The 22,821-nt window shown below is 49.7% G+C and overlaps 13 protein-coding genes across 13 annotated transcripts; 6 read left to right on the top strand and 7 right to left on the bottom strand.

Annotated features, from left to right (window-relative positions):
• Positions 1–14: 14 nt before the first annotated feature.
• On the top strand, positions 15–819 carry An12g08380 (uncharacterized protein; the record flags this gene model as incomplete). The annotated part of the gene is made up of 6 exons (XM_001395852.3): positions 15–17; positions 73–167; positions 236–550; positions 620–662; positions 718–762; positions 811–819. The coding sequence occupies 6 exons, from the start codon at positions 15–17 to the stop codon at positions 817–819; spliced, it is 510 nt and encodes a 169-aa protein (XP_001395889.1).
• A 907-nt stretch (positions 820–1,726) lies between these two features.
• Positions 1,727–3,698, top strand: An12g08390 (uncharacterized protein; the record flags this gene model as incomplete). Its single annotated transcript, XM_001395853.3, has 5 exons — positions 1,727–2,161; positions 2,214–2,621; positions 2,676–2,738; positions 2,786–3,094; positions 3,192–3,698. The coding sequence occupies 5 exons, from the start codon at positions 1,727–1,729 to the stop codon at positions 3,696–3,698; spliced, it is 1,722 nt and encodes a 573-aa protein (XP_001395890.3).
• Positions 3,699–4,220: 522 nt separating this feature from the next.
• Positions 4,221–5,452, bottom strand: An12g08400 (uncharacterized protein; the record flags this gene model as incomplete). The annotated part of the gene is made up of 2 exons (XM_001395854.1): positions 4,221–4,751; positions 4,976–5,452. 2 exons carry the CDS (start codon positions 5,450–5,452, stop codon positions 4,221–4,223), a joined length of 1,008 nt encoding a protein of 335 aa, XP_001395891.1.
• A 107-nt stretch (positions 5,453–5,559) lies between these two features.
• Positions 5,560–6,883, top strand: An12g08410 (uncharacterized protein; the record flags this gene model as incomplete). Its single annotated transcript, XM_059743585.1, has 6 exons — positions 5,560–5,656; positions 5,827–6,113; positions 6,203–6,319; positions 6,448–6,615; positions 6,673–6,686; positions 6,778–6,883. 6 exons carry the CDS (start codon positions 5,560–5,562, stop codon positions 6,881–6,883), a joined length of 789 nt encoding a protein of 262 aa, XP_059601922.1.
• A 1,045-nt stretch (positions 6,884–7,928) lies between these two features.
• An12g08420 (hypothetical protein) lies at positions 7,929–11,384 on the bottom strand (the record flags this gene model as incomplete). The annotated part of the gene is made up of 14 exons (XM_059743586.1): positions 7,929–8,083; positions 8,235–8,365; positions 8,508–8,578; positions 8,667–8,812; positions 8,874–9,026; positions 9,167–9,242; positions 9,510–9,623; positions 9,667–9,784; positions 9,854–9,908; positions 9,990–10,150; positions 10,237–10,402; positions 10,861–10,930; positions 11,051–11,151; positions 11,258–11,384. The coding sequence occupies 14 exons, from the start codon at positions 11,382–11,384 to the stop codon at positions 7,929–7,931; spliced, it is 1,644 nt and encodes a 547-aa protein (XP_059601923.1).
• Positions 11,385–11,957: 573 nt separating this feature from the next.
• An12g08430 (uncharacterized protein) lies at positions 11,958–13,101 on the bottom strand (the record flags this gene model as incomplete). The annotated part of the gene is made up of 5 exons (XM_059743587.1): positions 11,958–12,067; positions 12,175–12,445; positions 12,542–12,610; positions 12,664–12,957; positions 13,036–13,101. 5 exons carry the CDS (start codon positions 13,099–13,101, stop codon positions 11,958–11,960), a joined length of 810 nt encoding a protein of 269 aa, XP_059601924.1.
• A 31-nt stretch (positions 13,102–13,132) lies between these two features.
• Positions 13,133–14,267, top strand: An12g08440 (uncharacterized protein; the record flags this gene model as incomplete). The annotated part of the gene is made up of 5 exons (XM_059743588.1): positions 13,133–13,264; positions 13,368–13,482; positions 13,779–13,820; positions 13,922–14,139; positions 14,166–14,267. The coding sequence occupies 5 exons, from the start codon at positions 13,133–13,135 to the stop codon at positions 14,265–14,267; spliced, it is 609 nt and encodes a 202-aa protein (XP_059601925.1).
• A 21-nt stretch (positions 14,268–14,288) lies between these two features.
• Positions 14,289–15,432, bottom strand: An12g08450 (hypothetical protein; the record flags this gene model as incomplete). Its single annotated transcript, XM_059743589.1, has 5 exons — positions 14,289–14,354; positions 14,414–14,601; positions 15,014–15,058; positions 15,155–15,260; positions 15,286–15,432. 5 exons carry the CDS (start codon positions 15,430–15,432, stop codon positions 14,289–14,291), a joined length of 552 nt encoding a protein of 183 aa, XP_059601926.1.
• A 261-nt stretch (positions 15,433–15,693) lies between these two features.
• Positions 15,694–16,154, top strand: An12g08460 (uncharacterized protein; the record flags this gene model as incomplete). The annotated part of the gene is made up of 2 exons (XM_059743591.1): positions 15,694–15,754; positions 15,937–16,154. 2 exons carry the CDS (start codon positions 15,694–15,696, stop codon positions 16,152–16,154), a joined length of 279 nt encoding a protein of 92 aa, XP_059601927.1.
• Positions 16,155–16,310: 156 nt separating this feature from the next.
• Positions 16,311–17,099, bottom strand: An12g08470 (hypothetical protein; the record flags this gene model as incomplete). The annotated part of the gene is made up of 4 exons (XM_059743592.1): positions 16,311–16,481; positions 16,555–16,772; positions 16,817–16,893; positions 17,065–17,099. The coding sequence occupies 4 exons, from the start codon at positions 17,097–17,099 to the stop codon at positions 16,311–16,313; spliced, it is 501 nt and encodes a 166-aa protein (XP_059601928.1).
• A 76-nt stretch (positions 17,100–17,175) lies between these two features.
• Positions 17,176–18,775, bottom strand: An12g08480 (hypothetical protein; the record flags this gene model as incomplete). The annotated part of the gene is made up of 6 exons (XM_059743593.1): positions 17,176–17,180; positions 17,275–17,307; positions 17,364–17,535; positions 17,738–17,911; positions 18,356–18,519; positions 18,598–18,775. The coding sequence occupies 6 exons, from the start codon at positions 18,773–18,775 to the stop codon at positions 17,176–17,178; spliced, it is 726 nt and encodes a 241-aa protein (XP_059601929.1).
• Positions 18,776–19,072: 297 nt separating this feature from the next.
• On the top strand, positions 19,073–20,974 carry An12g08490 (hypothetical protein; the record flags this gene model as incomplete). The annotated part of the gene is made up of 11 exons (XM_059743594.1): positions 19,073–19,150; positions 19,301–19,376; positions 19,408–19,535; positions 19,626–19,847; positions 20,046–20,089; positions 20,120–20,165; positions 20,420–20,436; positions 20,495–20,539; positions 20,682–20,706; positions 20,760–20,852; positions 20,936–20,974. The coding sequence occupies 11 exons, from the start codon at positions 19,073–19,075 to the stop codon at positions 20,972–20,974; spliced, it is 813 nt and encodes a 270-aa protein (XP_059601930.1).
• Positions 20,975–21,756: 782 nt separating this feature from the next.
• On the bottom strand, positions 21,757–22,343 carry An12g08500 (uncharacterized protein; the record flags this gene model as incomplete). The annotated part of the gene is made up of 3 exons (XM_059743595.1): positions 21,757–21,810; positions 22,067–22,081; positions 22,134–22,343. The coding sequence occupies 3 exons, from the start codon at positions 22,341–22,343 to the stop codon at positions 21,757–21,759; spliced, it is 279 nt and encodes a 92-aa protein (XP_059601931.1).
• Positions 22,344–22,821: the final 478 nt, after the last annotated feature.

A 22,821-nucleotide genomic window follows, 5' to 3' on the forward strand; every position in this document is an offset into this window, starting at 1 on the left:
TCACAACCCCCATCATGGTGATTATCAACCTTGTCCAGGGGATCGGTTTACAATCCAAGCTAACAGAACCAGTCTCAATCATTGCGTCCGTACCTTTTGGCTGTTAGATCTTCATTGACGGCAGCACTCGCGATATCGAACTTCGCTTCTCAAACCTCCGAAAGACAGTACGTTGGGCCGGTTCCCATCCCCTCACCCTTTTGGGTCGGACCAGGCTAATTATGTATCTGGATAGCAATGTCCCCGAAATTGAAGCCGCAACTTCTCCGGAACTACTTCTCAACCCCCTTACAATCTCCCGGAATGAGAACGAGAGGGTCCTTATCGAGCCCAGCGTGAACAGTGTCCGTGTCAGCATCCGAATCAAGCAGGCAGATGAGATCGAACATATCTTGGTCCACAAGTTCACTAGGTTCCTGACGCAGCGCGCGGAATCCTTCTTCATTCTACGGAGAAAGCCAGTGAAGGGATATGACATTTCATTCCTCATTACGAACTTCCATACTGAACAGATGCTGAAACACAAATTGGTGGACTTCATCATTCAATTGTATGTTTCATCTGCCTTGTCCATATGTCATTCGATCAATGAGAGGCTAACGATTTCTTCGTCTAATAGTATGGAGGAAGTGGATAAGGAAATCTCGGAAATGAAGCTCTTCGTATGTGTCCATGTCCATCTGATTGATGGAGGCTTCTAACCCACATTTGCTGTAGTTGAATGCTCGTGCTCGTTTCGTTGCTGAGTCGTTCTTGACACCGGTAAGTCGCCCTGGCTACTTCAGCTGAACCTGGCTGATAAAATTACAGTTTGATTAGATCGCCCTAGCTTCATGGTTGGCACATGACCTTGATTTCCCCTTCCTCTCAGGAACAATTCTTGTACAGAAGTTTGATGCTTGTTCCTTTCTGCAGTCGTCCATATTATATCTCGAAATCAAATTTGTAGCGACCAGTACATCCATTATAAGGATAGCCAGGCTACCTAGAACTGGACACTCTGTATCGTGTACAGCTGAGTCTGACCATGGCCGCCGTAAGTCTCAGTATGATTTACCTTCCTAGATCCTTCTGCTTGCCATGACAGTGCAGATGATCACATTTAGACCGGGAGAGTTCATCTTCTGAGCTTCAACCGGGTCGACCCGTTGTTTATTCTCTCACAGTGTACGGTGTGTTCCATTTGCACAAAGTAGTAAGACGGCAAATGCAAACAAGAGTGGCAGCATGAAAAGCAAGTTACCTTGTTCTTGCCTTTCCACCTAAACAGTGAACAGAGGATCCGCATCTCCCTCTGCAGTCGACGGGTCCCGGGGAATCTCATCAGGGACATGTGTTTCTTCTATTAACCAGGCCCGCTGGGCACATGGCTCTTCTGATGGCTTTCACTGTCATTACATTGCTGTTGTTCATGGATGCCATTCAGATACCTCTCCACATTACCTGCACACTGATCATCAGATGATATTCGAGTAACACTTCAGCTGAGTAGCAGTTCTCACATACAAAGGGTCCAGTGAATTAGCAGATGTGGCAGCGCGTGTAGGGTAACAAATACAGATCCTCCTCCCCTCCACCGGATTATCCTCTCAATCATCTCCCATCCTTCTCTCACTGAGGTTGTTTACTTCACCTTCCTTTTCGCTCCCTTATCTCGTTTTCCCCCCTCGCACTTCCTCTTCCTCGCCCTCACACTTTCTTTCTTGACTGCCATACAGCCTTGAATATGGTGTTTTCCAGACAAAACCCTCCTTCTCGCAAGCTCAATATGCCTCCTTTCGGTAGGATTCCCGTCACTCTCCCCAGGCCTCATGAACCTCACTACGATCCTGTCGCCCCAAGAAATGTGTATTACGATCCTTTCCTAGGTTACGCCCCAAGCCCATCTACTGACACTGTCTGTATCCCTTTTGCTACGAATCGCCTCACCCCGGTTCCTGTTCAACCAGGTCAGCTCCAACAGCCATGCCCCTCTACCACTCCCTTGACTTCTTCCAGCATCCCTGTGATGAATAACGGCATTCATAAGCTTGGACCACACGTGAATTTTGCAGGATATCCCAACCCCACTAGCAGAGCTGCTCCGCCCAACGAGGTGCCATACGGGAGCTTGGTCCGCTACATGGAACCCCCTATCTGGGGCGTCATCAAAATTTCAAACGTGAGTGACTGGCTGACTCGATTCTCGGCGACGTCTACTAACCTTGGGCCAGATCCCCTATTCCATCACCAAGCAGGAGATCTTCCAGTTTGTTGGCAGACAGGCACGACTTGTTCCAGGCCACGCAGTACACATAATCATGGAACGTCCCACTGCTAAGACGATGGACTGTTTTGTGGAGTTTGCTTCGACTGAAGATGCTGAAGAGACGGCGAACCGAATCAACCGAATCTATGAGTGTGGGCGTGCGCCTCGACTCGGCAATAGACACGTTGAAGTTGAGCTCAGCAACCAAGAGGAACTGCTGAAAGTTTTGTTTCCACGTGCAAAGTGCATCAGCTGGGAAAATGGTACGCCTAAGGTTGTGGAGAATACTGATAGATATTCCACCGGCTTTACTGGCTTTTTTACCAGCGAAGAGATCATCGGCGCCATTCGTCATGCTGAAATACCTCAACGTGTAAGTCCTTCAGCCGGTGTCATTTTATAGCAGCAATGTCTAACAACTTCTTAGTCTCCCTTCGGTGCCAAGTGTCCGCAGCGTACTTACGAATCTACCATAAGCACGCTCTATAAGGTAGAGTTTTATTCAGCTGAAGGTGATAGTATTCTGACAGAGCACAGTTTCCTTGGTATGCAACCGACATGTACACCGTGCACGACCGTAACCAGCTATTCGAGTTGACAAACCGCCACATACGTTCTCTGGTGTCACGGATGGAAAAGACCAAGACCGTTGGGCTTGACCAACGTCTGCTTCGCGAGCTCCTCTACGCCGGTCTAAATTGCCCTGTATTTAATGAGCGCCAGAAGTATACCCTTTGCATTCACGCCGGCGAGAAAAGCGAAATTCTCAAGTTGGGAGACATGAGCAAGTGGTTCCCCTTCGATACTCTGGTCTACTTGCCTGGCTTTGATTATGACACCTGCGCGGTATGTCCCCTTCCAGAACTATATTAGTCTGTCCATACTCTTCTTGGCGTGCTGTCTAGTCATGCATTCTTCGCCCACTATTTCTTTCCACTGATAGCTGCAGCAGTTGTATGCCAACGTCATCGCAAACGGTAGATTCGAGGGCGCCTGCCGCGAGTTCCCGAACAATTTCCCTGAAGACAATACCACTCTCCTATCACCCTTCGGTCGCATTTGGTTTGAGTGGCCAACCGATGTCGCTAAGAATACTCTTTGGGTTGACGCCGTTAATCGTGAAACCAATGTGCTCAACTGTCTTCTTCAGAGCGGCTCCATGGGAACAATCCACAGACCACTTTCGATGACCAGCACCTCAAGCAATGTTTCTCCCACCTCTCCAATCACTGATAAAAGTGTGCCACGAAACGAGAATGTGTCCCGGGTCAGCATTTTGCAGGCCTCATCGCGTCGTGCCAGCGAATGCTGGAACAGCGGCAGCGTTCTTCTTGATACCGAAGGCGTTTGGAGTCAGAAGGTGTTCTTTAGCCCGCCTAACAGGTTCCGAACTCCTAGTCACCGCATCACCCATTCATCGCCCAACTGTCTCAAGGATCTAAACCAGTGATGTCCGCAGAGGCAGAAGTAAGAATGCTGAGGATATGCTGTGCTGCGCGTTTTCTGAACAGGTACTGTCTTTCCTAAATTCCCTTCTGGACAGAGTTCAAAATCTGCGGATATTAGTTTCTGTTCTCATCTTGGTGTTGCCGCCTTGGACCAGAAGAGAGCTGTCATAGCTTGATGAGAATTGCAGATACGATCATGACTTACGGAATACTTTGATTTATGCAAATGGTTGGATTTAGCGATTTCGTGCGATGTGATTTGGGATCATAACCGGCTTGCGTTCTCATTTGGACCATTGTGTGCTCTCCTTGCTCTGCTGTTTGCTTCTGACGTTCATTTTTCACTGAAACAACTCTACATACGGCCAAGTTTCGACGAATTTCCTTCTTCTACTGAGATATTATCGTGCGACTGAGATTGATTCCCTTTCTTCTTATTTCTATGCATAAACTATTTCGAGCCCAATTTCCGTTGTATTTGATTTAAATAAATAGCCAATAAAAAGCCAAATCGGGAGCCTTCATCACTCCAGACTTGCCCCAGACAAATCCAAATCCACATCATCTTCTTTTCTCTGATTTTGCGCAAGCTGCTTCCTCAACAGTCCTTCTGCCCTCATCCTCTCCCTTCGCTTCTCCGGATCCTCCCAACCAGGGGGCTTTGATTTTCCTCTCCCTTTTGCGCCATGTTGATGGTGATCCGTCGAACAAAGATCTAACAAATTCGTGCGAAATCTCTCCTTACGTTCAGAATTCACAGCGAATCTCTCATTCGAAATATTAACCAGCATTTCAAGAAACTCTTCTGTGACCAGACTGCGGATAATGGGTTCTCCTCCGTCATCATTGTCGTCATCGGTTTCTTCGCAGTACCCGATGACAGACTCCAATGAGAGACCGGCAGATCGCACAGCGACGATGGGACTTGGGCCCTCAATGTCATTTGCTTCTAAGCAACGGAGACTCTGCAGTCCGCTCTCTCGAAAGCCGGAGGTTGAAGCGGCAGATAGCACGGGGTGAGCATGGTGTAGTGTTGCTGCCATAATATGGAGGATCTATTGGAATAGTTTGTCAGTATGTGAGGATTTGAGAACAAGGTACGTGCCTCGCTGTCTGAACGCAAGTCTCACATAGCTTACGGGGGCAGTAGGAGGTCAACAGTAGTAAGGCTGACACTAAGAACCCGGACAACCCGTGACATGACAGGAATACACAGTGGCCATGATACCCACAGAACAGGGACCAGCAGGGAACAAAAGAGGGGCAGGGAAGGACATACCATAGGCTCAAAAGAGAAGCGCACGAGACGCGGGGCCTGACCATCCTTGTTCAACCCGGGAGGCCTGCCATCCCCAGGGATCATCCCAAACAACTCATGCAGTGGCTGGCGCTCTTGCTCTTTTTCTCGCACCTTCCCATATTTTTGCAAGGGCTCATGAGACACATATAACCACTTTCCTGCTCCTTTGCCCCCGGATGGTACGAACTGCCTCTGCTGCTGTTGCTGCTCGTCTGACACCGCTTGCTGCTGCTGCTGCTGCTGCTGTTGCTTCTTTCGCCCCTCCAGGAACACACTGATCCTTCCCGCACAGCTGCTAGTGGTCACCAACCCTGGCAGGGTATTTATATCGTTGATGAGGACGCGAATACCTTCATCCACAGAGCCCTTCGGCGACAGATCAGTATACTCTGCGTCGGGGATGGACAGGTCTGCGAGAATCTTGCGCTTGCGAGATTCAAAAACCTCCGGGATCATGGTTGTCAACGAGGTTTCCATGGGTAGGTCTGTCGTGTTTTCGTTCACTATTGGGTTCTTGCTTATCTGGGATTCCTTCGAACGAACGCATGCAATAACCGTTGGGAATGAACTACTATGGGCAGTCTAGAGATCAAGGGCCGCTAGAGGGGTCCTTTGCTTTGTTAACACCCCCACTATCTCTTGCCTTCCGAACGATGAAGCGTAAGGCTGATAATTTGAGTGGATCGATAGGGATTTCCAGTCCCAATGCCTCACTTCGATTTAGGACTACAGCAAAGTATATGTCCTTGTTGGCTGGTTGATTGATACGGCCTTGTCACCCTTGTGGAACTGCAAAATCCTTCTCGAACCTGACGTCGACTTCCCGAGAGAACGCACTAAGTTTAGCGGTGCGGGAAGCAAAGAAAGTCACCCGCGCTTTTCCCACGCGAAAAGCGCCCCAGAAGTTACCAGCCTTCTGGTCTCAGTTCCCGGTCCCTTTGTCCGCGTCGAACCACCTGAAAGTCAATCTGTCGCTAGCTACGGAGTACACCCGTACCCGGACCAGGGTCAAAGAATTCGTCTAATAGCGTCCGAACGGCTCATAATCGTCATTGAATCCCTCGATATCTCTTCTAATTCATCCGATCTTGCATCAAGGCATACCTTAGTAGCTAGTGTTACCCGCCGGTAAACCTCCTTGCGCGCAACTTAAAAATCTGTACGAATCACCAAACCAAACAGTGCGCAAGTCCTATCCATGCCTAGTCGATCGTCTCGGGCCGTTCCCGCTTCGGCAGCAGCTCTAGTGTCCGGCGCCAAAAAAAAAAGGCGCGCGTCTGCCAGACTGTCCGAATTCTCCAGAAAGGGTTTGAAGGAACAAAAGTACGATGACACCGCCCCTAAGAGAGCTACCAAAATACAGCGATAAAAAGCAAATATCTTCAAATAACAATTCCCCGGCGAGCGAAAGCCCGAGCCTTTGCAGTGTCTCCTGCACCGGATTCCGCTAGCCACAACAACCCAGACACGTCATTCCCCGCATCCTCCGGTGGAAGAGCAGAGCTATCGAGCGCAACTACTCTAAACCACAAGTGATAATTGTTCGGAGCCCCCAAGAGTGCACTGAGAAGAAGATAAGTGAAAAGGAGGAAACAGGGCCCGTATGCTTTGTTGAATGGGTCAGAGGCGGGAAAAGGTGGGAGACGTTGAAGCTGACACAGCCACCTCCACCATAGGCTCATTTCTTATGGTAGGAGAGCCTCGCAATTTGTTGGGCCCCTGGGAGAGGGATATTCATCGACAAAGCTAAAGTGACAAGTCCAGAAGGAGTTGCCTACCAGGACAATACCTCCCCTGCAATCATACTATTATAGTCCTTTTCGCAAGAACTCGCTGAGACTTGAGGGGCGATGTAAATGTATCATCAAACCCAACATGTGCAGATGAAGTCGTTACACTTCAGACTGAAAACGGACCTGAGCTATTTGCAGGGCAAAAAGCGGGCTACCATTCAAATAATCCTGGAACTGTTTGAGACGCTCACTGGTATGCTCTTCGAAGGACAGCTCGAGTCCAAAGTTACCTGTTAGAGACCTCGTGAGTGAAGGTGCAAGGCAGCCGCTCGAGGAAATTGACTGCGGAAAAGCCGTTATCGATATGTCTTGCTCTAGACACTTGACATACGCAGAGACATAAGATTCAGCATGAATTTCACACCAGATAAGGTATGATAGAATGTGTATTTCTAACGATATCACTTCGACTTTATCTTCAGTGATGCTACTCGAGGCTAGTCAAGCTAACCGTGAAATGCGAGTAGATACAGTTCGCCGCCACTAGGCTATGAGCATATTCTGCACTATGCTGAGACTGGCGTCAGCTAAGCCCCTCGTCAGGTTCTGTGCAGGTAAAGGGGAATGCACCTACTTACTACGTTTTATTCCAACCCGAAAAATTGCTTTCTCGACGAATTAGCAGATACGAGAGAACGCATACGCCACGGTCGCAGTCACTCTCGACCCATGCGCCTCGCTCGTGTCGTCCAGCAACCAAGAAGATCCTTCACTCTGATCGCAACATCCAAGACCATTTGTTACATCACTTTGAGCTTTCTTTCTTTGCTGTTTATCATTTCCCGATATGCTGAACTTGGAAATCGGCGCTATTCTTCGAGGGACGTCGGTGGGTTATTCAGCTGCAAACGTGGCTTCCTCTGATCAGGTGGTCTTGTAAGAAGCAATAGCGGCTAACAGAAATTTGCTGGGATTGAACCCCAATAACTAGAGGCATGAGGCTGAAAATCTTAAGCTTCGAGGCGAATCGGCTTAATCTTGAACGACTTAAAAGCAGTTTTGAGGACGAAACCTTTACGCTTTCAGAAGTCCAGTACAAGGCTGAATGATAAAAGATCAGTTGTGGAGGATTTCTGCAAACACAATGAGCAAACCTCACCCAAGAGATGGCCCATGTGGCCCTCCCTCACGTCTCCAAGTTACGCCCTGTCTGGCGGATGTTGGATGGCCATGACAGTGATCGCAATGTGATCTTCTTGAATCTGTATTTCCACCGCGCTCAATGGAGGCTTGTACCTGGGGCGGTCCCTGGTGACATTTAAGGAGGTTCCTGGTTCGTCAGTGTTATTTGCCACTACGTCTCATCTGATCGAGACCATGGACGTCAACATTATCCCAGGTATATATATACCATCATCACTTGAGAAAACTGAGCAAGAGCGGCAAAGATGAGAGATGGCAAATTGGCGCCAGATGGTGAGCTCATCCCATGGGAGGATGTTTACCAGTTCCGACGGCCACTTCCGAGCTGTCACACACTCCCGCATGAGGGAAAATGACATCGCTCGGCTTCAAAGACTGCAGGGAAAAGGCCAGAGCCATCTCGACGAGAATCGCCGCATCTAGGATTGATGGCCTCCGATCCCATAAAAAGGGGAACACGCCAGAATGGGGATGCATTTGACGACCTCCTGGCTACCTGTGATGGCAGGTCTGCCGTGTGTTCTGGGTTGGAGGTGTAAGCGCAGCCGCGAACGGGACCCTCCGACTGGGCCTACCCGAACCGTGTCTGCGCTCCGGCTCTGCACCCTGGGGCCACGCTGGGTGGATTGATTATTGCACTTGCTGGCTGTGTCCGCCCAAGACCGTCGGTGGATCACTAGATTCATTCCTCTAGTCTCGACGTCCCAAGATGCTGTTCAGTTCTTGGTTCTGACACGGTAATTGCCTGCGCCGTCCCACCAAAGTGCTTTGGTCTCGAAGAGTTTTCTGCACCGTCTCATTTGTTTCCATGGTTCAGAACCTGCCGCCGTCCCGGCGGGTCTCCGCTTCGTCCAATTACGATACTGGGAGAGCTTCTTGTCTGCCTAGGGCTACCAAGTCGATAATGATAATATCCAGCTGCTCCATCTTCGTTGTTTCACCATCGACGCGTCTCTCGCAGATGAGGAGGGGAGAGTTTGGTTCCAGTATGCACAAGAGAGGATGACAGCTCTGACTGGGATCATGGAACCCTTCGTAAGCCATACCACCTATTGTTCCCTCGCTGTTTAGCCTTTTTGCGCCCCCCTCCCCGCCTGCCCGCGCCTGCGTCTATTGGATTTTAGTTGCCGTATCAATCATTACAAGGCCCTTTCCACTGTGCCCCTTGCCCCTCCTCTTTCCCTTTCCCTACCTAGCCTCCCAGCGGTGTGTCTTCGGGCGCAATGTTACCCACCCCTCAACCAGTTGTACTCGGAGGATGGTCCAAGTGCCGCGACAAAAGCCTTTGTCGTGTTGTGGAAATCTCGTAACTGACCTCAAGAAATATCATCCGACAGGTCACGTACTCCAATAGCATCGTCACGTCTGATCCAGTGCAGGAAGAAAACAGTTCAGCCTCGGAAGGGATGGGATGGGTGACTCATGGTTGGGGATCATATTCCCGGATGAGAAACTCCAGGACCTCCCATACTCGCTGGTCTCGTGTGTAGATTTCGGCCTTTGTATGTGAGTAACGTCGTGTCTCCATCTCCACTCATATTGTCTCTCCTTCAAATTGCCCTGTGGATGGTATTAACCTTCCCGTTACGGATGGTTGCGTGGTGTACCTTTGGTCTGCAGTCTCTCTGGCTCTCGACCGGATCCATGAGGTTCAGGATGCTACCACATTTGCTTCCCTTTGGCCGGTTTTCCTGTAAAATCGGTACGACCTTCGTTCCTTACTGCGCTAAGGACCTGGCATACTCCAACACCTAGTCCCGGGATTCCCTTACCGCCAGTTCTCATCCCCCAATGATGATGGCCATCGTGCCAATGACCCCCAAGGAATGCGCGGGACTTTTGAGATTCAGGCCTTCAGGATGATACTACTGACGTGCATGTTATGGCCTGCTGTCCGCGCGCCGCAGCCGGGCCGTCGGACGTGCCGTTAGCTCCACGACGTTGGCCATCTATCAGCAGCAGCAGGTTATCCACTTCTGCACGAGTGCGAATTCGTCTATGACTTGACTCTCACAGGCCACTGCCTCCCCTCGTCCCGTTGAAGCAAACATCCGTACTCTGCATCAGTGCCCAAATGGCTAACGCACAATTCCTTGTTTCGCTCCATCGTCTTGTAAGACCTGAGTGGGGGAGGATTTGTACAGCCCCTCTCCCCAGGTTGACATTCCCCGGTCTAGCCAATGCTACGTCGGAAGCATATCCTCTTCGAACCAGACAGCTGTAAGCTTGCGGGACACAGAAGGGAAATAGTGGAAAAGGGGGTGGTGGGTGTGCCGCACAAGAATAGCTGGAGAGACAACCCACCCCGACAGGGAGGTCTCCGAATCAGCACTTGCAATTCCATAGCGCCCTGCGAATTCCTTCTCCCGGACTCTACAAAGTTGTGTTGTCTGCAAGCCATGAAACTTTGTGCTTGTCGACGATCGGCCATGATTCGACCCATTGTCCACACTACTGGCGGGGCATTCCGCTCAATAGGCGCGCATCCCATCGTTTACCCAGTGCCCATCGCTTTGCCCAACTTCCCTTTCTGGTCTCGATAGGCGATCATCGCTCTTTTTCCCCTCAATGGAGCTCAATCATCTTCTTCTTGATTCGTCCCCCTTTCTCATCCCCCATTTTCGCTACCGTAAGAGCGAGACTCCCTTGAGAAGCGGTGACAAAATCCGCAGTGGAGGAAGCGCGCCAGGGTGGAAAAGAGACGCGGAATCTGAGCCTTCATTGTGTGCGCCGTGGGGCCCATCTAGATTATGCGCGATATCCGTGCTCAAAACTCTTTTTGTATGGACGATATCTTTGTTCGGCTACGCTTAGCACTGGATCCGCGATATCTCTCGATATGCTTAAGTGTATTTGCTTCTATTGCCTGTGGAGCCTCTGTTTCCCCCCTCTCCCCTCTTCATCTCTCCAATGGAGACTAGAAACTACCATCCCCTCCTCCTCCTTCTTCTCCCCGGGCACATAGGTGTGTACAAAGTCCCACCCCCTCGTTCTCTACCTGCCTAACTAGCATGAGAGGAGGAGGGGTAGACAAGATAGAAACAATGATACAGACGCAGAAAAGTAAATGAAAAATACCCCCGATTTCGAGGACACGCGGAAATAGTAAACGTCATACCTGTTTCGGTAATTGGAGCCAAACAAAGAGTTGATGGCGCAACTCAATAATACGGGCCCAATCGAGCTGAAGAGAACTAATCGCAGACTGGCAACCTTTCTCTTATTCCTGGCACGGAAGTCGTTTCCTGGACACAGTGTAGTTGGCTGGTTGTGTACCATTATTGTACCCTTCCTCTTACTTCCCTTTACTGGTAGAGGAGCACACCGTAGAAAACATTTGAGGTTGTAAAGTGGTTGGCAGGGATCAGGACCATGTCATTAACAAAGAGGAGATATACTTCGTACTTTGGGCTCCCTACAATCGTGCAGTGAGCTTGACGGCCTAGACGCATGTTTGCTTTTTCGAAGATTTACATCCTAATCTAGATAGCGCGCTGCTGGTGTCGCTGGCTCCTATTCATCCGACGTGAACTTGGGTCTGCTTCGATGCAATCCCACCCATCCCCTCTCCTCTCTAGGAGAAGAGATGATGGAAGAAGATGGTGGAAACAAGGAGTACCGGCTGCCATTGTTCCACCCTTGCATACAGCTGGCCCCAAGGCAGAGTGTACACTCCTACTGTGATCAAGGTTGGTTGACTGCGGCTGATGACCGCGCCCGGAGATTAAGTTACTTGGAGCAAAAATCAGCAATGTGATGTGTCGTCGGGTGCTTTGCGGTAGATCCTTGGTCGCTGGTTACGAGAGCCCACTTCCCCCGGGGTGCTCTACCCATGTATCTTGCCAGCAGATCCGGCAAGCAGGACTATGGTGCGGAATTGAGCAATTCCATCACCAGCTGATTATTGCTCCAAGTAACTTAATCTCCATCGCGTTCTATGTCCAGCTAGCAACGTGTTGGGACGCTGGAGTTAACTTAGGCTAGAAAGAAGAGGAAATTGCCCGCATCGCCCGTGACTGTGAGCACTAAAGACCGAAGGGGTATGTAGGGGAATCTGATCGTTTAGTTCTGCGAGCGGGGATCTCGAGGGTTGTGTGGCCTGTGTGCATCTGCTTCGGTTTTGCCACCTTGACGGCTTAGGGCCCAAGAGGGTAGAGAAATGCGCATTAGCGAGTCAAGTGGTTACAAGCCATCCCTACCAGATCAGGCATCGGTCACCAGACTCTTCTTCCCGAGCCTAACCTCCCATCCCAACGTCACGCGACGGGACGCCTGGACGGGGAGTGTTAAGTGTACCACCCAGAGCCCTCGTACAGGCTGTCACACCTGGATTCCCAGGCTCTTTATCACACGATGTTCCCATGTGCAGGGGGTCAGATGCGCGACTCGAACCGACCCGAACCGAATTAATCCAGAACTGAGATGGGGGTTGGACAGAAGAGAGATTCTGGTGCAAGTTCGTGGCGCTGAAAGCCCAGATCTCTCCCCTTGGATCGGAGGGTGGCAGGGCAGCCTAGCAGGGCCATCTGGAGTTGTTTGTCTGCTCGTTTCGCCACGTCATAATGTGAGGGAAGATCGCTCGCACTTTGCCCACAGACACACTTTCTACCCGAGCGAGCACAGACAGGTCGGGAGGTGAACCTGGTTCTGTGCCTCCTTCTTCCTTAGGGCCAAGCCACTGAACCACCACCCCAGGCCAATCGCTCTGTCATCCCGCCATGGATGCATTACCGACTGTTTCCGACAGCCACGCCAGCCCCAAAACGGGCGAGGATGTTGTGATGGGCTGACCCAGGGCGCCTGCTCATAGGCCCCCCTGTCGTCACGTGACCGTAACCGTATGCGGGCTGATCGATGATCCCAGTTAGCATGGCGAGCTTCCCGTCTTGCTCTTCCCGTTGCCGGCGGTAAACTAATACTGTTCAGGTCCAAACGATGATTAGATCCCAAGTGGAAGGATTCCAGACCGCCTTCCCACCGACAAACGCGGCTCTCCGGCCTGGCCAATTGCCCCGAAGCTTCGTGCTTTGCTCTCGGAGACTTGGAGAGTAGTAAGGTACCTTACTTACCTACACGTAGGAGTAGTACCTTGGTTCCTAATACCTCCTGCAGTAGTATCTCAAGAGGTTCTTGGTACCATTCTCTGGCAGTCTCAATGTTGCCTCCCATGGTGGACAAACAACCAAGCATCATCACGATGATGACGCATGATGACTGGATGCCCCAAGTTGGGCCGCGGAAGTACTTCCTCGAACCCCTGCGCCCAAAGATCACCAGCCACCATAGAACCATGGACGTTGCTGGCGGCCAAGAAGAATCGGCGTTGGTCACGGTGGAGCTGGATCCTGGAGATACCGGAGACAACGACAACCAGGGGGAAAAACAAAAAAAAAAAAAAAAAATAGAGCCCACCACGCAGGTGATGGTGGGTTCAGGCGGCAACGGAAAGACGCGGACGCCAATGCACGGGGCCGCTGAGGGTCGAGAAAAACGTGGCAAGGGAGACTAATGGACGAAGGAGAGGAAAGGGCAATGCACCAGTTAGGGAAGGTAATGAGCTAAAGAGGAAATGAAATTATAGCGCGCCCCCAGTTGCGACCGTCGTAACGCCGCATTATTACCGGTTATAGTATTACCGCGTTTCCGGCCGCCGGTTTGGTTTCGGTTTCTGTTTTTGTTTCCGTTCCCGCTTGTATGGTACCAAAGCAAAAGATACCACCACCCTCAGGCCCCCAAGCCAAAAGCCATCTCCATTTGTTTGGGCCCTTAGGAGGAAGCAATATTATGTGTGTTGTATGGGCGAAAAAGTGAGGCTGGCTGGGCTGGGCTGGGCTGGGCTCTGACAGTTCAACATGTGGAACAGCAAGCGGGAAAACGCAATTCTTCTGGTTTGTTGTAGCATCCTTAATCTACTTGCATGATATGAGCGAGCTGCATGGACCTTGTGCGGTGTGCTAATGTGGGAGCACCTTACCTGGGTTTCTTCCAGTCATTGGGGTGTGTGCGAGACGAGGACTCTTATCTATACTGTTCAAGAAGCAATGGATGAGCTTTCTCGCTGTAGGTCAAGAAAGCGAAACCACACGCATCAAGAAACGCAAGTCGTTAGTACTCAGTGACAGAGATGAGGAGCGACAGAAGGTGGATCTAGAAGGTGAAGGAGGGGGAAGGGGAAAACAGAGAGAAGGGAAGCGTAAGGATTGGAAGGTGCGAAGGGGCCATTGAGGCTGGAGGGTGTTGCAAGCTGGAAGTGGAAGGAAGGCTCGAGTGCCATTCATTTGGCCCGCCAAAGCGCATTGACAGAGATGGTTGACTATCCTGAGACAGCTTGCTGACATTAATTGCCTTTTTCATCCCTAGTAGTAACCGTCATATGTAGTGGACTCCGAATGAGGAAAGAGGATGACTTGGATAACATGGTCCTCGCATTCTCACACACTCCAAGACATACACTCACACACTTTGTCTCTCTCACACACACTACACTTCCTGCATAAGATCGGCGGGAGTCGGGGCGGCCCGTCGTGGACATGACCAGGAGAATGACTAGCAGGGCGACGATGATAGGGGGGCCGGTTGCCCAACGCCCTGACACAAGCGCCTCTGCATCCGGGTCACAGCACCAATCCTCGGCTCCGTTTGCGACCGTGCAATTCCGACAATCTTGTTCTGCTGACGCCCCGTCATGGTCGGATTGGGAATTATTGTGTGCTCGAGAGCCAAAATTCGTTTGCGATTATCTTTTCTCTAAATCTTTGAATCCATATCGGCTCATGCTCAATTGCTGGATAAAGCGATTCTCGTATCGTCGTAGTTAAAGGAGGGTATCTTCTCAGGCCGTAGCTAACCAAATTAGTTTCCAGCCACAAAATACAAGCTAAGTGGACAAGTTACCAGACTAGAATAGATTAAAGATTCACTATGGGAGTGATGACGGCCGCGAAAGAGAGGGGTAAAAAAAACCATAGAACAAATTAAATAAAAGGGATAAAAGAAATGAAATGCCTACGACAAAACCTTGTTAAAGAAAATGTTATTTCAGCGCTCCTCAAAAACGGAATTTACTGCTGTCACACGATACCGACGACTGATGTCATGCTGCTGCTTCCTTCGTCTACGTTGACGACTCATGCACCCAATCCCCGATCTCCTACGCAAGAGATAATCAGTTAATGATGGACTCGCCGGATTATGGAGGGTGGGAACACAAAGGGGTTCGCACTTGGCCGTGCTATCTCAGTGTGATTAGGTTGCAGATGCTTGGACTTGTTGCGGATGAGAGCGGTGATGACTCTGCCTCCACAGCGAATCGTCGTTGCCAGCCACGTCTTCTAACTTCCACTAAGCACCTACCCATGATGGGCTAGAGACTAGCTCCCTTGCCGTTCCCATGTGCCCAGTGGGTGCATCTGTGTCTGCCTGTCTGTCAGATTCACCGGTTTGGAACCTCTTTCCCCTCAAGAAAAAAAAAAAAGAACACCACTTTGGCCATTGCGACATAAAACAAGGATGTTGGCTGGCCCCATTCCCATTACTTCATTAAATCCTGGATATGTCACCGGACCCCGCACAAACACAAACACACACGATCCCAGGCTCCAGGACACGGGTGCTATCTCTCCGAGAAGGGAAAAAACGTTGTGGCTAGGACTATCCCGTACCACGTCCCCCAATACCTATGACCGTTTCCCGCTCGACAGAAATTGAACCGGGTGACGCTAATGCAAGTTATTTTCAATCGCTACCGATCGGGCCATGGTCATGCCCGTCTGGCGCCGTCCCAAGGCTGTAGCACTGGGAAACTTAGAACTCCCCACTAAAAGTGTGTCTCACGGCCCTTCCCTTTATCAACTAACTGAAGCTAGGGGGGCGCCGCTCGCTCATACTAAATATCTAAACGCCTTCCTTTGTCACAGGGCCAACGCCAAAGGATGGTCTTACGCATCATACATGCGACTTGATCCAGAGGCATACACAGTACTACTACTACTACTCCTTTGATAGGGGGTGAATGTCAGCCTAATTTGTCATTGCACAAGGACGCACACAAGCATTTTGCAACCTGGTTCAAGATTACTATCTCATCGTCGTGCTCGACACCGCCACAATATCCCCCGATTAAGATGCCTGAAGCGGCAGGTGGGCAAGCGCGGATCGAGCCTATCATGTCGGTGCAACCTCGTAGTGGGTTTGGTATCAGCTTGTGGACTTACTTAAGGTAGTCAGGCCTTTCATCTGTTTTCAGCTCGACACGGTGTCGTGCTCGGGGTGTTCATACCCACTGTGACCGCTGGAGCCGCACCACTGTTACCAGCCCTCGAATACAGTGTCTGTAATCATGCATAAGTGGAAGCGCCCTGCTTGCCACTAGAATTCGTTCAAACGTGACGGTAATCCCGGTAACCAGGCTCACCGCCTAATGGATCCCCTCCCATTCCGCCCGTGTATAGTGACCTCCACTCCTTTCCACAGGACGGAGGGGAGAGCGTGGTTAGGTGGGCACGCATTTTGAGACAAGAGAAGCAGAGGGTTGAATCCACTCTGTCTATCTCTCAAGCGCGAGGACACTTTCCCATCGCCACTTTTAATTATTTTTGCTCCATCATCCCATGTGGCCGGGACCTTCGATGCCCCTTCGTATGAGCTCCAGTAGGAGGTCTGATCCATGGAAAGGACATAGCTGGCGGCCCCGCCGACCCAATAAGACGCGAGAAAAGCTACTCCGTATCGCAGCGCAATTTGAGCCCCGGTACACATGCCGCTCACCGCACGGTAACTCAAGGTATTATCGCCGGAACCGAACATCCTCCGAGCGACCCAACCACTGGTGGTGCGTACCGCTGACCATGAACCGGCAGGAGAAGAAAAGGGAACCTAAATTCACCGGGATTTGGTGCCCATGGTCCCCGCGCCGTGTGCCAATCAGCTGCCGTGCGACTACGGTTCGGAGCGCTCCTTTCCCTGCTGGACCCAACCAGAATCGAGGTGTCGGTAACTCATGGGCTCCTCCTACGCCAATGGGATAGCGCCGCGGCTGTCGCTTAACCTTTGGACTGACTTGCATCACTCGTACCCACCGTGAAAACGAGCTGCTTTTTGCGGGGACATTCTTAGTCGAGTAATCTTACTCACTCCTTCGCCCTCTTCCTTCCTTCCTTTCCTTCCATTCTTTCTCTCCACTTTGATCGTTTTCCCACTTTTTTTTTTTTTTTTATTTCTCTTTCAGAACAAATGGTATGCGATCTAGGCTGTGTGTCTTTTTATCATTCGTCCAGACGGGAGAAAAATTATCTGTACTATTTTTTTCGGCCCCCAAACACCGTTACCCCATAGCTTACGTACAAATCTGAGCAAATCGAGTAAGTGAGTAGTAGTCTATGTAGTAGTAGTAGTAGTAGTAGTAGTAGTAGTATGATAGTAGTATGACTTACTACCTAAGTAACTACATTCGGTAACCATGTAATATTCACGGTGGTTGGTGGTAAGTGGGGAAGAGTTTGTTAGCAGAATGTGGAAAAAGGAAGGGAAGTTTGCCTCTTTTTCCACCAAATCTAGATAGCGTGGCTTCTTTTCTTCTTCTTCTCTTTCTTTCTTCCTTTCAGTCTAGTCTAGCTCAAGCCAAACCCCCTTCTCTTTTTGATATTTATCCTAATCCGTTTCATTTTATTTTCTCTTCATTTGAGATTGATGGTTTTGGATTGTCTGCTTTCTCTTTTCTCTCTCTTTGTCTGCGTATCGTATTATAAGCCTAGTACTGTGAAGTAAGTAAAGTCTAGATGAAACATGGATAACCCGCGCCTCGGACCGTATACCCAACAAAACTGTTTCTTTGTGTGTCAGGTTCCTTCAAGGTAAAGATAGATGGAATCCATGGCACTGAATCGGTTTCAAGGAGGCGTGCCACGGTATCCCTTTCCGCGTAGATTGTATCTGGAGATATTTCCAAGGAGGCGGGGGGAATCGTGATTCTTTTGTCTGACTACTAAGGGTAGTAGTGCTACCACTTATGAACATGGAAGTGATTGGTAGTAGTACTCCGTAGCGTTGCAACAACATCAACGATGATAGATGATGATGGTCACACTTGAAAACTCCTCATACCAATCATCAAGATTTTCCACACTCCGTGACCCAATCGTAATTCGAAATGGTCTGGGCGAAATTCGCTATTGGCTGAAAATCGCAATTTCTTTCTCTTCAGGGCAATGATGAAAGACTACTAGAGTTGGTGGTTCCCCCCCTTTCGGGGCAATGGGACGGTACATCCGCCGCGCGCGGGAGTATCTCGCATGTCCCGGTCCGGGCGCCCACCCACCTCCCCCTCTTTCTCTTTCTACTACGTATCTAACATGCCTGTGGTAACTTTGAAGTATGGGCCCTGGAACCATGTATGTGTATGTTGGTTCCTTGCAACCTCAGGTACCATCCCATCCCTTTTCAGTTTTCGTTTGATCATGCATGCATGCACGCATGCAATCAACCCCAAGGCGAGGGAGAGAAACGAGGGGAATCTGGGTAACAAACGGTGGGTAGCGGTGGGTGTGGATGATCCACGCGATATGCCTGATGCCTTGATCCCGCTCAATTCTATCCAAGTCAAGTCTCAAGCTGCATATCTGAGCAGGATCTATTGCTGATAGCCCTTGCGGACGGGTTGGACCGTACCGTTCGAAACATGCCCCAGGTATGGTGGGAAGGATGCAAGGGATCCTGGATATTGGGGGCCATGGTTAAAAGGTAGGTAGGCCAACCCCTCATTGACCACAAGGGCCGAGTGTTGGACCAGGGTGGTATATCGGCAAGTAACTCGTGCGTATGGTGAGTGAGGGTTCGGTCCATTCATTTTACTCGATGATTCTTCACCCAAGGTTTCGCTTTTATTTTAGTTTTGTTTTCATTATCTTTCTTTCTTCTGCCAGTCTGTCATAACACTTGGCTCTGGAAGATGCAGGCTTCCGCGGATGACGAGTCATATTAGAGACAAGATCGTGAAGAATTAAGATGGTGCAGATGTTTGCTTGTTTGGGAGCCAAGTTGGAGGGAGTTCCCAGTCCTGCTGCCCCAATCAAATGATGCCAGATTGGCCGCAGGGATGTGTGTTGGATAAGTAAAGCCTTGACCACAACAAGGCAGCCGCTGCATGCACGCGGGCACTACTGCGAAGCATACATATTCTGCCTTTCTGTCCGGCGCAGGCCCGGGGCGTACCTTGTTGTATGTAAGTAGTATACTATACTACCCTCGTATGTACCTTGTATCATGATACAACGACCATACGGTAGCGTCCTATCAGCAATGTTTCATTTACCCTTTCGACAGACAAACGACGGCCTGACGAGGATGCAGCCAAGCTGTGAAGTAAGGGTAGTTAGTGGCTGTTCCTCGCATGCGCGATGCAGCAAAGGCGGGCAGGCATGTATCATTAAGCAATGACAACAACTTTAGTTAGCTGCAAAGTACCTACTTACCTTCTAGGCTGGTTGCAGCTGATGACCAAGTTTGGCGTGCTCCCTTTTCCCCACCCCTCCTCCTTTGTCTGCGAAGACGTCCTTTTTTTCTCTCTGAAGTTTTACCCACTATCCCCGGCCGGTCATCGGATCATGGTATGTATGTAAGGAGTGCCCAGGTACCGGCAAACAAAGCCCCGACAATCCCAATGATCATTTTTGAGGATGCGTTGAGGATGAAATTAGTGGGCTGGTTCGAGACACTGTCTGCTTGGTAAGAAAGCCACGATACGTTGCTCCGAGCCCCCGATGTGTGGTACACTAAGTGACAAGCAACCATGGTTCAACATTGCCCGCCCCCCCTTGGTACCGCAGCTCTGGGAATTGAGAAGAAAATACCAAGAGGTAGAGCCAACCACCTTCCTAATGAGTATCCCCATCGAAGAATTGAAAGACGGAGAAAAGGAAGTAAATGTGTTGAGAGCTGTTGAGTGCGGTTCCAAACAGAGCGACCAACTCCGTTGAGAGGAGAAAAGTACTCGGGACAAAGGAACACAGCATGAGGAAAGAAAGTGGGACATTAAGGCTGGATTCCCACACTTCCTTTCCATTCCTTCCCTAAACAAAAGAAAGAAAAAAAAAATAAAAAATATTTTTTTCTACTAGTCTTCTGATTGTTGCCTGTGCAATGTGCGTTGCCGTCCCCTCCTGTAAGTAAAGCAAAGCAATGTAGTGTGCAGTGTGACCAAGACGAAGTTGTTTGTGGGCCGCTTTGTTGTCGAGTATGTATGCAGCAGCAAGGTCGGCAGTAGTACTGCCGATGATTATTCATATTCTGCAACCATATTGAAGAACTAGTGATGTGCAGTATTTAGTAGGGTTCCGACAGAGCTTTTGCCATCCACGGGCCGTCAGCCCCTCTTTCTTTAAAAGTTCGGGGCTTCGGGCTTTACCCGGGTGGAGCCAGGATGTCCCCTTCCCCGAACTCAGCCTTGATCAACTTTTCTTGAGGGTGGAATGGTGCTTGAAAAGTAAAATAGCTCGACGCAGTGAGCCAGTATGCATGTAGCAGAGTTATTCAAGCAGCGGTTATCATGATACCTGGTTCTCTATAGTACTTGGTCCAGTGCTACCAATGACTTTTGCCCGTGGAGATTCTAGTAAGCACTATCTCTTACTGAAACCTTAGTTGGAATGATTCTGTCCTTGCTGGCAAATATTCGACGTGGCGTATGGCCTTGTTTCTGAGCCAGTTTTAACTGGCGCCTTGAAGATGCATTGGCTAATAGAAACGATGCCTAGCACCTCCGACATTTTCGAGTACTTAGTGCGCTGCTTCGCATATGTGTTGTGGCCGAACTCTGGACTGCTTGGTGCTAGTACTGGGTATACACTGGTATTTTACGTATGTTTGAAACAAGCGGAGTACTGCCAGCTGTATGTATGGAGTACTTAGCTAGTGTATCTTATCTAGTAAGTAGCTACTGCAGTCAGTTCCTATCTTGGTACCAGACCAAAAGCACAAAGACCCGGCACAAATGCTGTAACTGGGATAGTTTCAACGCCCATTCAGCCATGGCGAAGTGGTCATGTGAATTACAGTCCGCAGCGGTGTTCCAATGCTCACCCGAGTATAATGTTGAAATATAGGGAGAGGAACAGGACAAATAAACTAGAACAAAAGATTAATAATAATAATAATAATAAAATACTCCCAAAGGGAGACAAGAAGAAAGGAAAATAAAGAAGAAAGGGAAAACAGAGAGAGGCGAGGAGGAAAGGCAAAAAAAAAAAAAAAAAAGGAAAAGAAAAGGAAAAAGCCAATGACAAGAAAATCAGGACACCGTAATAAGTAGAAAACCGACTAAGCCCCCAAACTGGAGACGGAAGGACTTGAAGCGGTCGGTGGAGTTCCGTCACGGCGCCTTTACCCGTCCCGGCGTACCCTTCCTCCGTCATCAGTCGTCACTTGCGCCTTCTGGCAAACTTACGCCCCTCTTCAGGCTCTAGACGCAACAAGAGTGGCTGTTGGTGCGGTCGCCGGGGCCTGCCAAACGCCCAACCCGAGGGCCTTACAGCGATTCAGCTGATCCCCATGGAACCGTGAATACTTTAGCTGCGTCTTAGGTGAGTCCCCGTCCATGTCTATGGGTCGCTGGCGCGTTGGACAGGGTCCACCTGGTCTGCGGACCGTTCTTCTACGCTATTCCTTTCCATGACCGCTACTCCATCCTTCCACATTTTTTTTCTTCGTTCTTTCGTTTCTGTTTTATATTTTTTTTTATTATAATTTTTTTTTCCTTCCCTGCCTTTTTTACACCACCACGTTCTCTCATCGAGTCAGCAATAGATACACCATCACCGCAACATAGTAAAATCACACCACTATCATTTCTTCTAGATATGGACCACACATCTTGTCTTGATTGTTCTATATGAATGAATAATCCTTTTCCTCTGTCGCTCGAAATGGTGGATCGACCCATTGCCCTTCCCAAACCGTCTGGTACTACTCATTTGCCCGATGACGGAGCCTGGGTTCCATGGTGATTCTAGCACCCACTACAAATTAATTGCCCGCGTGGTGATTTTCTCCAGCAGAGCCAATGATATACCCATCATGGAGACAGGTCGAGGACACCATGATACTAGATCGCCTCCGCTTTCTTGTCTTGATTAATACGTACCAGAGTCGCGCGTAGCTAGAACGGGTATGAACGTAGTAGGCGCGCCATGATTCCTCGCTCCTCATACCCGCATCGTATCCAGGGACCCAGTCGACCCAAATAACAACCTGTTGCATTCTTTGGAAGGCCCCATCGCGAATCTTCCCGCCTTTCCGCTTCCGCCAGCCGTGGGACTCGTACCCTGCGTCTCGTGTCGTTTTTGACGCGCTTGATCCAACCGTTTTCCTTTTCGCCTCCCGGACGGACCGGCGGACTCGGCGACCCAGAAGGAGGCCATTGTGGTCTCTTCCCGTCGCACTGGGAAATCCTTTTGGGTGATCGAGATAGAGCCGTCCCAGTTAGTCAATCTATCTATTTGTTTTCGAGCAGCACAAGCGGAAATTAGTTCAGAAGAAAAGCGCCTTGACTGAGTCATTGCCAAGGGTCATTCGTGAAATTGCAAAGTGAAAGAAAAGAGAGATAATTAAACAACGGGTTATAAAGAATAACTCTCTTAGGACTCGAGAACCTTGCCTTTTCCGTCTTCGTCGTTTCGCTAGATTCTTCCCACCTAGAGTTTATTAGATAGTATAGGAGCATAGGTTCTCGATCCGGTCATGTGTATACATCGACCAATCTCTTCACATTACCAATTGTCTATAGTATCTTAGTATCTGAACTCCTTAGTACTCGGGTTTCTTTTCAACTCCCTTGGCCTTCTGGCTCGCATAGATAGTAAAGTCTCAAACAGTATCCTCGTATTTCTGGCCTATCTG

The sequence above is a fragment of the Aspergillus niger genome (assembly GCF_000002855.4).
Source record: "Aspergillus niger supercontig An12".
Classification (NCBI taxonomy): domain Eukaryota; kingdom Fungi; phylum Ascomycota; class Eurotiomycetes; order Eurotiales; family Aspergillaceae; genus Aspergillus; species Aspergillus niger.